Source organism: Notothenia rossii (assembly GCF_949606895.1).
Source record: "Notothenia rossii genome assembly, chromosome: 9".
In the NCBI taxonomy this organism is placed as follows: Eukaryota; Metazoa; Chordata; class Actinopteri; order Perciformes; family Nototheniidae; genus Notothenia; species Notothenia rossii.
In genome coordinates, this window is record NC_136907.1 from 24,844,207 (window position 1) to 24,857,670 (window position 13,464).

The following is a 13,464-nucleotide window of genomic DNA, read 5'->3' on the forward strand; positions in this document are numbered from 1 at the left end:
TATTTTATAAATAAATAATTTAGTTGTTATGTCTAAAAAATGCTCAAAAGTGTTTTCAAAAAATCCCCATTCAGAGTTTTCCAAAACCCAAAAGGATGTATTTAAATGTGTCTTTGATTGCAGATGGTTCAGTTTACTGTCTAAAAATAGTAAAGCTACCAGAAATTATTCACATTCAAGATGCTGGAATCAGACATTTTAGCTTTTTCAATGAAAAAAGTGTATTTATGCGATTAATTTAATAGTGAACAATTAATCAATTATTTGAATAATCTTGCAGTAATGCAGGTTAAGTGTATACTTACAACGAGTGTACTGACATGTCCATGCGCGCTCACCTAATTAGGAGAAAGGATATTGATTGATAAAAACACAAGGGTTAGAAAATGCATCACATCAATTGCTTGCCACAAAAAATAAGTTGTGTTTTTCTGATCACACAAAAGAGTGTCTTAGGTGACATTTATAGATAATAAAGGCGGTCAGAAGTGGGAGTAGAATCATAGTGTTGAGTATTAGATTCTGAAATGTTGATTTCAGACTCTTTGTCTCTTATATTTCCTTTTGTCAGGGAACGTTTCAGTCATACATTCCTTATTCAAATACTAAGTCAGTACAGTATCAGTGATCATCCAAACCAGACTCTGCACAACATCTACAAACCATGACTCATACTCTGTTTACAATAAATGGTGATAACGAGAGACACTTTCTAAGAAGTCCTCTAGAACGCATTTTGAACGTAAATATACACTGAATATAACTATTATTATAGTTAGAATCGCTCAAACATATTCATAATGCCCGATTACAATAATCATAACACAATATAAAGCCTTAATGACTTATAAGGTCAAGTATCATACTGCTTTATAATTACTGGTCAGACATTATGTTAGATAAATTGTAGTTTACTTTACTTAAAACCAACAATTACGAATGACAGAAACTGAAAAATTAACTTGTCATGAATTAGATCTCCCTATACTTCGGATTAGTTAATGGATAATGCAATATTTCAGAATTATGATATATAATGGTAATTATGTTTTAATGTTCTTGCAAAAAATGGTCAGTGTGTGACCAACAATTATGAAGTATTATGGTACTTGACCATTATAAAATGCTTTATATTGTGTTTTGATAATTGAGAAGTATTTATGAGTGCCTAAAACTATAATTATACAGTGTTATAAGCAGATAAGTCATTATTAGAATGATCATAGAAAGTGTTACCAATAGTTTCATTGAAAGTGTACAGTACCTCTGATGTAAGGCACTATGATATCATAACAACAGGATCTATCAAAGCACAAGACTCACAACTGTTTATGCCCGCGAGCCACACCTACTGCCGTTAGTTGATTTTCCTGGTTTCAAAATGCACCTCCTCCATGTCAGAGTGGAGTACAAGTCAACTCTGCTGAACTGGAGAATAAAGCATACACCTCTGTCAGAGAAGGGCCATTTATTTTTCCTACAACTCATGACAGTTGCACACATATGAAAATTAAAAAAATACTTATTTGAATGAAAGAATGTTAAATTATCCTATGCAATGCAATTCTTGCTGGTAGTCAGGCCTGTAAATGAAGGGGTGAAATGCCTTGTGTTGACATTACTATTATCAAATTAGTATTATGTTTTTCTTAAAGGAACTCATGTTGAGCCTTAATTGTAAAGCCACAAATGCTATGCATACATACAAAATGCATGGCTCTTTCCTCTATGCTTTTTTCTATGCTTTACACAATTCAATATTCAACAATGTTGCAAAAAATTCCTTACTAGTTTTGAAACTTCCTGTTTTAATTGCTTATCTCATGGTTGGACTAGACATTGTATGACTTACATTATTAAGTGTAGACTTTGTTGTGCTACTATCCCTATCAAATAATATGGCATTAAATAATATAGGTTGGTTTATAATAAAAATATACTTTTTTAAAATAAATTCTGTATCGTCCATCGTATTTATAAGAAACAATTACAAACCAAATCATTAACGGTATTATTAATATTATACATTTTCCTTGTTTGAGTCAGCGTAGGTGTAGGGGGTCTGTGTCAGGAAACTCTTACATCATGAAACTCCAGGTGTTTGCTGCTACGGCTGATGAGTCGAAACTACGTGCGCGTCACCGCCCACCTGCTACAGAAACCGCCTAAAAAAGCTCGCTCCCGCTACTCCCTCCCCATTCAAGGTGCGGCAGAGGAACAGGTGCGTGAAGAATCTCAGAGACACTTTATAAATCGAAAAACCACCGTTGTTTAAACATTTTCCGAAAGTCAAGGAATACTTCAATAGAGTAACAAGAGGACTTAACTTTATCAGTAATACAGCAATCTTAGCTAAACGTCGACAGTTAGTGAGGCGAGGGGGATTTTTACCTTCACAGCAGGTGGACGTCGTCTGTGTTGTTTCCGCCGTCAAGTCGAAGAAGAAGTAGGAAAATGGCCAACAAAGGTCTGCAGATTTTGGGATTCGCCCTGGCCCTTATTGGCTTAATTGGACTGATAATTGGCACAATTTTGCCCCAGTGGAAGATGTCCTCTTATGCTGGGGACAACATCATCACGGCGATAGCCATGTACGAAGGACTGTGGATGTCCTGCGCGTTTCAGAGCACGGGCCAGATCCAGTGCAAGGTCTACGACTCTATCCTGCAGCTCAATGGTAAGTCACCCAGCTAATGGCTTCTAGCTCTGTCGTTTAAGTAAAATCTTTATTTTGGTGACTAAAGTGTTTTATTTATTTAAGTTTTTACAACTAATTGTTCTGACCGTTTCCTACACCAAAACCTGCGTGTAACATGAAATGATGTAAAGGACGTGTATGCACCTGTTGGAATATACAACAATAACTATTTTTTTAGTACGCCATGTTGTACTTTCTACTTCTTTGCTTCTTGGATGTTAAAGATTCCTGTCTTGGTCTAACCGGTTCTGTCACTTATTAACTCGACTGTTATTACACAGCCAAAATGCATTCGTTTTTTTTTTTAAACGTACTATTCGGCCTCCCATGGCTCAGTACCAGAGATTTATTGCAAAAGAAAACGTAATAATTATTGCATTTGTTCCCACTTGACAGGATGTGTGCAGTCCTTTTTACACTTCGGCAATGATTACCGTGGCCATTGTCCATTGTAGCGACCCCTCCTCCCGCATGGGTTTAGAAGCCTGCAGTCTATGACTTGCATTTCACAGCATAGTATCAGGTTAAACAACACCTGTCCTGTATGAGCCACTGTTTAGTCAACATGCCGGGATACCAGCCCCACAAACGGTTGCTTTGTCTTTTTACTTTTTATTCATGTATTTTTTTCTTTTAATGTTTCTTTTATTATCTTTTCTTTTTAATGACTGTTTTTAAATGCCTTTGTCTGAATATCTTTCATTTTTGTAAAGCACCTTGAATTGCCTTGTGTTGAAAGGTGCTATATTAAACTTGCCTTGCCTTTGGCCTACAGGCCTTCGAATTAACTCAACAAAACCCTTCTTTGCTACGTTTTGGACCAAGAACAAATGGGACTTTTTATTTGTTATATATCATAACTTCTGCAGAAGTTTTAATCAAATGCAGCATTTGATTTTATTTGTTTTAGTTTAATTGATTACAAAGGTCCATGCTTCCGGGCTAAAGTATGTGGCAGTATGGAGGATGGTTCAGGGAAATAATGTAATAAATAACTAGTCATTAACTTGTGTAGTCATGTAAGCCATTATCAAAAGATGAAAATAGTTACTTGAACCTTTTTTCTTCTTCCTTCCTAAAGTCAAATATCACAAGTTGTACAGAATCTGTCTTTATGGCTCTTACATGGTATATTTTTGAAGAAGTGGCTAAATGGGTCAACTGTGGCATGACATTTAGGTTATTTGATTTCATGCCACTGATGGATAGGTTGCCCTCAAGGCCCAAACAGCCTGACTGTTGCAGGAAATGTTCTGCAAGGGTTGTTTAACGGCCCCTCCCTGCGAGGTGATCTTAGCTCAACACATTACTGAAATGCACTTGCATCTCTAACTAACTTGTTGAAACGCCAGTTAGATAGTTGATTCACAAACTTCACTATCCTCTTCAAATAGTGTGAGTTTTTCCTTCTCTTGGGCCTTATCCAAACACTTGATACAAATATTGGCAGCACGACGGTGTTATCGCCTCTTCAAACATGAACACAAACCAACTTTGATAAACCTTGTGTGATTAAAGCTGTGGTTAGATATGGAGCAAGTGATCAAATAAAACATAATTATTCAGAAATGCATACTCAAATTTTGTTTAGGAACAATAACAAAAGTGTGGCAACCAGATTGCTTTAGTTGACGCCATATAAGACATTCTTCAGATTCTAGAAAGGGTCTGTTTCTTCTCGGATAGTAAGCTGAAGCTACAAAAAACTCCACCTGCTGAATAGCAGTCTGTGAGCACTTGAAATTGGGGAGTGTCTTCCTTATAATGAAACCTGAAACCTAGTTAAACCTGTTTCTGCCCTGCAGCATACACACCCACTCCCCCGGCCCCCCCTCTAGTTTCTTGGGCTTCCGGTTAGAGCCAGTTTCTGTGGTTCGTTGTTACAGGGAGCGGCAATGACACACGGGAGACAGAAGTGGCTCTGTTGTTCCTGCATGGTGTTTGTCTACACTTCTTTTTTTTTATCCCCCAAATGGCGGACAGAAAACGCATAAAAGCAACAATGCAAACACAAGTTTACGCTTGTAACAACAGTGTTATCATGACAAATGACTGCAGAAATTACATCAAATGAAAATGAGTTTTTTCGCCTTTGCCACCACACCCATGTGTGTACACCTATACACAATAAGTGTTAGTCACAATAACTGATGGATCAACCCTATCCTGCCCTCTCTTCCAGGTGCCCTCCAGGCAACCCGCGCCCTCATGATCTTGTCCATCATCGTAACGGTGGCCGGCCTGGGCATCGCCTGCATGGGAATGAAGTGCACCAACTGCGGAGGAGATGATAAAACGCGCAAGTCACGCATCGCCATGGGCGGTGGCATCGTCATCCTGATTGGATGTAAGACGCCTTCCGATCTTGCTTTTGTTAATCTGTTCATTGACTCTTTACAGTTTTACTGATGTTTTTCCCTTTTACTTTCAGCTTTGAGTGGCATTGTCGCCTGCTCTTGGTACGCTCACGACATCATCCAAGCCTTCTATAACCCTTTCACCCCCGTCAATACCAAGTGAGTTCATCAAAATGTAAACTGCAGAATAAAAACACGTTTGGTTTCCTTTTGAAGCTCTGCCTCATCTATGACCAGATATTTGCATGCACCCAGACACTCCTCTTATTGTTGATAAATGTGTTGAGCATGTTTGTTTTGAATTAGTTTAAGCTCCCTCTACCTTTTTTCTCATGACTGTAACTTGTCTCTCTGAAGGTATGAGTTTGGCTCTGCTATCTTCATCGCCTGGGCTGGAGCGTTCCTGGCTATAATTGGAGGCGGCATGCTGGCAGCATCGTGCCCAAGAGGAAAATCTACACCCAAATATCCCATCTCTAGACCCCCCAGCAGCAAGGAGTACGTTTGAAGAGGACAGACCCCGGTTTAGATGTTGAAGGGACACTTTGACATTCACGTTTGTCAGAGATTTTAGGAAGTGATCAGTTTTTTTTAATATTTTTAGTTTCTTCAGGACCCTGAGATGTTACTGTAATATTTTAAGGCATTAAGTTTTAAATGATGGCTGTTTACTTCTTAAAGAGCCTATAGGCATTGCCCGGTCTGACAGTGCTTACTGGTTGTATATGATGTAGTATCCACTGAGTCGACACCTGTAAAGCCCTAAGTTAGATTTAAGGTGGAACATCCAAGAATGTACAATTTGGTGTGTAGCAATATATGTTGCGTGCTACGATGTGCAGTGCATCAGAGTGTACAGTGTGTTTGAATGCACTGAAAGTGGCAATGGTAAACTCTTACACCTTTGTATCACTCCAGTTGTAGTTATCTGGCACAGAAGCATTTTGCTAGCATTATTTCCATGTATTTGTGCCTTATTTATAACAAAACCACAATCATTCAGTAACACCGAAGGCCTTTTGTTTTAACCAACTGCCAGAGGGATATTGTAACTATATACATTACAGTATACTGATCCTTTAACGCGTTGCCAATGTTGATATTGAACTCCCGATGTTGTGAGCAAACTATTTGTTGAGCTATTGTGAAAATGGGCTTGACTTATTGCTACTATTACTTTAAGTCACAAAAACTGTTGCTTCACTGATCAAATTCAGTTTGTTTTTTAAAATGTTTTTAAATTGTGATTTGCAAAGTTTGTGTTGTACATAAAATAAAAGTGGAAAATATACAGATGGCTTGATGACATTAATTTATACAAATAAAAAATGTGCATGCTTAAAACAAGTTTTGAATTTTGGGGAAATAGTGTATTTATAATCCTGTAACAAAACAAACATGGAACCAACAACCATAGGAAGTCAAAGGGGAGCCATTTAAACAAGTTCCCGTATGCTGACCTCATTGGTTCACTTTAATGAATACCGGTACTCAGACTTTCCTGTATGAAATAGAAACATTAGGAATCCTTGATTACAGCTAAAAGGGTTCTACAATTTATAATGGCATTTAAGAAGGAAGTGAGTTTGAGCATTGTATGGAACAATTAGAGGCTCTGCACTAGCCAACTGAAAAAGTACAATAACAGCTCATAAGCTCTGTCCTTGAAGTCATATTAAACAATAGACAGCATGCTGTGAAACAGAATTGCACAGTTGGCATATTTACATGTTTTTAAGCAATGTCTGGTTGCAGATGATTTAGCTGAGGTGTGAACCTGAACTAATCTTCCTGCACAGCTTCATCAGGCCAGGGAGCGCTGCTTTGGTTATATTGCCACCTGGTGGTTTGTACAGGTAACTGCTTTAAATTAGACGTGTGGATGGATGCACTGGACATTAGTATAATAATATTTATATACTTCAGTGCTGACCCTCTGGTTCAACAGTTGTCTTAAAAATAAGTGATTTGTTCCCCCTATATTCAAATATCAAAACAAACCATAGTAATCTCATGTTAAATATCCCACAATATTTGAACTTATGATAGCCCTCGTTACATCAACATATTTTTATTAAATGTAGTCACTGGCTCACATGACAAAGCAGGTATAGATAATACATTTAAACTTAGAAATGTCAATACAAATGCTCCCGACGTTGCAGAACTATTAATATGTAGAATTTAGTCTAAAATGTAATAGAAAGGTGTGTACATTTCCAGTGTAGTAAACAATGCTGTATTGATTTGGGGTAGCTTTGGATACTTAAAAGTAATAAGCCATTTCTAAACATCACAATATGGTTTTGTTGAAACTTAAAAGACTAATGCATAATTCATTGCATATTCAAAGAAACACAAAAGTTGTTTTGCTTTAAATTTTATTAGGAAGAACATTGCCACAAAGAAAATCATAAACCTGTATTTATCTTCAAATAGGGATTCTGATGGCAGAGAATTGGAACAGTGGAAACATTATTTTCAATCCATCAACACTCAGTCCAACTCACAGCATATTTTCATTCTAACAAACGTACACTTGCTTCTTTAGAACATGGAATGACTCACTACGCTAACAGGCCTCATGCATCAACATTTATAATAATACTTTAACCGACCACATGAGCACGGAACTTCTGGGACTTTTTAAACTTGAATACAGGTGATTAAGTCTTAGAATATTTAGTAAAATCATCCTTGTTTGGAGGGTTTTAATCAACTTGATTTTAAAAGAAGAATCTAGTAAATTCCTTCATGCATTCAGTCACTCAGAGCGAGCTCTCGTCGCAGCAGCAAACAACAGAAACACTCATCTCCACTAGCGATACATCTACGATGCTTCATTAGTGCGGGTTGCTGCTTAATAGCAATGTTTGATGTTATGGACGGTAAAACATTCATTAAAAACAACAACATTTGAATTCTGATAAAAGGTTAAGCTAACAGTTTGTTAAGGGATCTTGAGCGTTGTAATCTCACATTAGCATAACATTCAAAGCATTTCAAAAGGCGCTACTTTTACATGTTCATGTTGGGCTTTACCAGAAATATTAACAGCTTTAACAAATCTGACCAATGGTGGCCGACATCTACTGAAGTTTGATTGGCTGTTGAATAATAATTGTATTGAGCAGCTTGGTTGTTATTGGTATGCGGTTTATGATTGGATGCACGTTTATATTTCCTGCATTAGACCAAATGACTTGACTGTAAATATAAAAAAACTAATGAAAGTATCCTCCATACTCAGGTGCCAACAACCTCACGAGGATTTTATTTACACATTTACAAAGATGCAAATTTGTGTGTGATGTAAAGACAATGCACCACCATAATGCACCGTCAGCATCCACATTACCCTACAGCTGGACCACATAGAGAAGTAACGACAAGTGTGAGGCACTGAGTTTGGTTTCAGAGGGTTTGAGGGGAGCGATGGGTATAAACATAAAAAGAGACGATAAAAATACTGAGACTTATTTAGTATCCTTCACCGTCTGCCTCCACTTCCACAGGTCGGAAATGATCTGAAGAAATACAAAGCTGAAGGTTAATACAGTGACCAGACGCAGACATTACAAATGTTTAGTTACAGAGAGAACCATAGACCTTTTTTTATTGACTTCTATAAATTAACGACTCATAAAGTTGACTTTAAGCTCCCCAGTGGGAGGTCTCAAATTGGTATTAAAGCAACAAAATTGGAGCATTTAAAAACCAGTACAATAATTTTTTTTAAAAAGCTATTTAAAAACGGGATGCAAAATGTTTTGTATTTTAAAGATGCTCCTATGCTGAGAACTATCAGGTTACCACAAACATTTTGTATTAATGTCAAGTGATGCCCCAGTCAGGTTTGCTTGTTGGTAATAACAGCCTGGTTGTTGTTTTGCTTCAGCAGAGCAGTGTTACAGTATATAGGTCAGTTTGACTGCATTGTAGTGTACTGGATCTCCACCAGGTGGCAGCGGAAGCTATGCAAATAATACTGTACAACAATTCTATGAAGAAAATAAAAAGATAATCTTGTTGGCTTCTTGTTCTGTTATCAGGTGTTTTTTTACATGGCGTGTAGACTACCTGATTGACCGCACGTTCAGAAGAACCACAACAAATGCACGCACACATGAGTATTTTGAAAAAGTTTAACTGTTTCAGTCAGACGTCAAGTAGGAATATTTTGGAATGAAAGCATTAGCACAACCAAAATGGTTTGCGTTAACAAGACTTTCGCAAATGTATCAACATCTTTATGGCAAGTCAACTCAAATTAAGAATGATACAAAAAAACTTCACTGATCAAAGATACTTTAGAACAAAAAAGGTAAACTTGTACTGTACCTTGGTGTCGGCGACATTAAGACCGTTCTTCACAAAATTCTCAAACTTGGCCTGGACATTGGGTAATTTGACTCCCTGTGGACCGGAAACAACAAATGAGAACATTTCAATATTGACACCATGTTTCTCCCAAGTTAAGAGGATAATGATAATTATAAAAGACCAGTTGAATTCAAAGCTTTTCCAAGGACACACACCTTCTTCACAGACTCCATCATCTTGCTCTTTAGCTCAGGGATGGTTGGGGTGGTTTTGGGAGTTGTTGGGGTTTTAGGCGTCCTCTCCCCTTTACCTTTGGGGGTCTTATCCTAAAAAGGAACAGCACATTTAGATATTAGGAATGATACAATCATTTGGAGAAATTACACTGGATATGGCAACTTCACCAAGTTTTAAATAATACAGTGACTACATCTCAAAACATTGAAACAGATATAAAGTCTGAAAAGGAGATAATTACCTGTTTTTTAGCAGGAGTGCTTGGCTTTGAGCTCTTGCCGTTCTGTTGTTTGGACGGTGTCACCTTGGCCTTAACAGGTGACTCTTCTTCCTCGCTCTCATCCTCATCATCCCTAAAAAATAAAACAGATCAATAAAAAGTCAGAGAAAAGGAACCATCCAAATCTCAGAAAAATGTATTACTGTAACGTATGCATTTAGAATGAATACATCTTTAAATGCAATGTCAGCTGTTAGATCTTAAAATCACCATTACTATCTTTGATCAAATGCAAACATTTAAACTATTCTTATTTATTAATCAATCATTTCCTCCACTGTTGTTAATAAACCTCACAATTACTTTTATTAGAAAATATCAAGTCTAAATGTTGTGGGACTTGGTACTCACTCGTCATCCTCGTCTTCATCCTCCATCTCAATTTTCATTTTTTTCTGTGGAGGAGGTAAAGAGTTAGTCACTTGAAGGGAATTAAGAGATTACAAGATGAAAACAGTGACAGGTGCAAAAACAAACCTGAGACTTGGCGGCAGGGGAGGAAGCGGGTCGCTTCTTTGACGCCGTGACAACTTCTTCTTCCTCCTCCTCCTCTTCCTCCTCCTCCTCATCATCTTCATCAAAGGACTGGTCGGCCTCCATCACTAAGATGAATTTAGAAGTGTTAGAATGCACTACCAACACTGAGAAACGTGCTTACTCAGACTTTAACAACAAGTGAATTATTTAAAAGCCCTCCCAATAAACCACATTGAAATCTTAACAGTTAACACATCCTTATACTCTTGTAAGAAACACTCACTGACGAGGTGTTGTCCACTGATGTGGATTGGACCGGAACCTGCCTTCAGACGGAAAGTAGCCGGGGGGGTGATAGTGAAACCACCGAGACACACCTGCAACAAAAACGCTGTGTTAATTCTTTCCTGAGCGGGTGTTGGTGACGCAGCATTATCTAACCGGAGTAGGGCGTTTAAATGAGACAAAGAAGTGTGTTCATGTATCGGTTTGTGTTTACTTACACTTGGCAGGGTGGAGGGCCTCAGGGAGACCAGCACTGCCTTGATTTTCTGACCCTCCATGTCCTGTCCTTCCACCTCCACCATGTGCAGCTCGTCTGCGGTGCCGGGGTCCACACAGGCCTGAGAGGGGGGGGAAGCAGAAGACTGTTAACCTCCAGGGTTTTAAGATTATTCAACAAAAATAATCTACATACATACTTAAGTTTAATTTGGATACTAACAAAGAGAAAATTAAAACCATGTAAATATAAACTGAAATGTTTGGACCCTTAAAAAATAAACTACAGTAAGGGAGAAAAGCTCATGCTTGACTTTGTTATAGGGGTATTAAGTTAAGACTCAAATTGCATTCATTAAGCTTGTGTGTAGTTATTGTTGTGATTATTTCCAATATTTGACGAGTGACAGGAATGCAACTGAAAGGGGTTCAGTAAAAGACAGGATGATGATTGCCATTAGATTTGAACTTGAAATAAAAATGTGACCGATTTTATTCTATTGGTGTGATCCACATTCAGCTTCTCGGGACACATCGAGGCACAAAGGAATGTCGAGTAAACAACATTTTCTAACACCCTGTTCATTAAGCCAGCCACTTCATTATATATATATATATATATATATATATATATATATATATATATATATATATATATATATCTCAGTGTACTCACCATTCTTAAATCAAGCTGATGCTCAAATTCATCTTCCTCCGGGTTGAACACCATATCCTTTCCTGCTTCCAGCACACAGCCTAAAGACAAAATTTACAAAAAGGATATCAGTCATTAGCATTACAAATAAAAAGTGGGGGAAGTGACTTCACTGGGGTGTAAAGTGTTATATTTCAAATGAACACAAGAGGGAGCCACACAGATTAAACTGAATGTGACTTTTTCCACAGGGCCAGACACGAGGAATCACCACTAGATTAGGGGCTATTACTCTAAAACAATTCAATTAAACTGTATGGTTCAATCTAAGATATATTGTAATTTACTTGTCAAGTACATGTATAGCTTTCGAATAAATACATACATCTAAACACAATGTGGACTTTTGTTTCGTCTAAAACACCATTTCAACGTTATAATCCATTCCTTACCGATTTATTACTCATTCATATATGATATTACACGTGTCGACACAAGCCACTAGATTTGACTTGTCATTTTTGGATATCTTTCTTAAATGATATTGCAATCAAAGTAAAATACATTAGCATCAGAGATTTCCAACACAACATCCAATCATTTCTAAATATAATCCCACGAGGAGGAAAGGTCTGCTCGGGTGATGCGACAGAGTGCCACATATTTCAAAAGTAAACTAGACATTGTAACAAGATAAAGGAACTACTTTAGCTATTGGTCGGAGGAAGCTAGCAGGCACCGCATGATATCAAACCACGTTGACTTTTATTTCCCACGACAAGCTCAACAGTCATCTAAAAAAATCAGCTTAAACGGTCCACTTAAGATACACAACATGTAATAAATACTGCCCTATAGTTTTAATTTCTAGAGAGGAAATAAATTAATGGAATATCAAACGTTGTTCGCGAAACAAGGGCGCCGCCATGTTGTTGTATAGTCCAACACGTGTGTGCTAAGTAGCCTGCTCTGAAGCCATGCTGTTCACCTCATTCAACCTCCTGAGACCAACTCACAACCATTGACACCGCGAGACATTGTGCTCAACATACTGTTAATATGACAGTAGGTAGAGTATCTGCTTTTAATAAAGGTTAATATGCAGTTAAAATGCTTCATTTAATCTATTTCACAAAAAAGAAGCCTAGCATAAGGATGACCCGTTGTGTTAAAACACCTTAAAGTCACATGGTGAAAGACATGCAGAGGGTAATTCTCACCGTAAAGAAAGGTCTGTGGGGCCATTTGTTCTTCGTCCATTCCGATCATTTTTAGTATAAAACACTGAGACTACTGCTTGCCTGCGGTGTGAAGAACGACTAACTACTGCTGCTGGAGAGCGCGCTAACTAACGTGGTCGGTTCGCCGCCTCCTGCTTCTTCTTCTTCTTCTTCTCTGACCCTAAACGACAACGAGACATGGAGAAAATACACAGCGCCACCCAGTGGACCACTATAGGTAGGACTCAGCCCACAGCCGTTAAGATAGGATGGAAAGATGTGTTTCAAAAGCCTGTTCTTTTCATGGATGTTCTTCTTCTTCTTCTTCTTATTCTTCTTCTTATTCTTCTTATTCTTCTTATTCTTCTTATTCTTATTCTTATTCTTATTCTTATTCTTATTCTTATTCTTATTCTGATTTTGATTTTATGGCGGTTGACAAACTTCAAAAGCCTGTTAAGGAGGTGGGAGAAGTACTCAGATAGCCTATTGTACTTAGTGGTGGAAAGTAACCAAGTAGATTTACTCAAGTAATGCACTTAAGTACTATTTTGAGGGACTTGTACTTTACTTGAGTATATTCCTTTTTTTGTGCATACTTTGTACTTCTATTCCACTATAATTCAGAGGTAAATTGTGCACTTACTTCACTACATTAATGTAATACCTTTAGTTACTTTGCAGAAGTGGATTAAAAAGCGAAATTTAAACAACAC

The 13,464-nt window shown here is 37.6% G+C and overlaps 2 protein-coding genes across 2 annotated transcripts; one reads left to right on the top strand and one right to left on the bottom strand.

The window, feature by feature from the left end:
* Window positions 1-2,178: 2,178 nt before the first annotated feature.
* Window positions 2,179-6,346, top strand: cldn7b (claudin 7b). Its single transcript, XM_079650297.1, has 4 exons — window positions 2,179-2,677; window positions 4,881-5,045; window positions 5,130-5,214; window positions 5,413-6,346. The coding sequence occupies exons 1-4, from the start codon at window positions 2,455-2,457 to the stop codon at window positions 5,561-5,563; spliced, it is 624 nt and encodes a 207-aa protein (XP_079506423.1). The 5' UTR covers window positions 2,179-2,454; the 3' UTR covers window positions 5,564-6,346.
* Window positions 6,347-7,419: 1,073 nt separating this feature from the next.
* npm1a (nucleophosmin 1a) lies at window positions 7,420-12,918 on the bottom strand. The gene is made up of 10 exons (XM_079649807.1): window positions 12,749-12,918; window positions 11,550-11,629; window positions 10,876-10,995; window positions 10,656-10,749; window positions 10,373-10,497; window positions 10,247-10,290; window positions 9,857-9,968; window positions 9,594-9,704; window positions 9,397-9,471; window positions 7,420-8,582 (listed from the first exon to the last, which is right to left on the bottom strand). Exons 1-10 carry the CDS (start codon window positions 12,795-12,797, stop codon window positions 8,532-8,534), a joined length of 861 nt encoding a protein of 286 aa, XP_079505933.1. The 5' UTR covers window positions 12,798-12,918; the 3' UTR covers window positions 7,420-8,531.
* Window positions 12,919-13,464: the final 546 nt, after the last annotated feature.

Excerpts from the sequence above, each read along its gene's own strand:
- cldn7b (XM_079650297.1), top strand. The coding sequence starts at position 2,455 with ATGGCCAACAAAGGTCTGCAGATTTTGGGATTCGCCCTGGCCCTTATT. Across the intron at positions 5,046-5,129 it reads CATCGTCATCCTGATTGGAT|CTTTGAGTGGCATTGTCGCC; the intron begins GTAAGACGCCTT and ends TTTTACTTTCAG. Across the intron at positions 5,215-5,412 it reads TTCACCCCCGTCAATACCAA|GTATGAGTTTGGCTCTGCTA; the intron begins GTGAGTTCATCA and ends GTCTCTCTGAAG.
- npm1a (XM_079649807.1), bottom strand. The coding sequence starts at position 12,797 with ATGATCGGAATGGACGAAGAACAAATGGCCCCACAGACCTTTCTTTAC. Across the intron at positions 10,750-10,875 it reads GGCCCTCCACCCTGCCAAGT|GTGTGTCTCGGTGGTTTCAC; the intron begins GTAAGTAAACAC and ends TTTTTGTTGCAG. Across the intron at positions 8,583-9,396 it reads TTAATGTCGCCGACACCAAG|ATCATTTCCGACCTGTGGAA; the intron begins GTACAGTACAAG and ends GTATTTCTTCAG.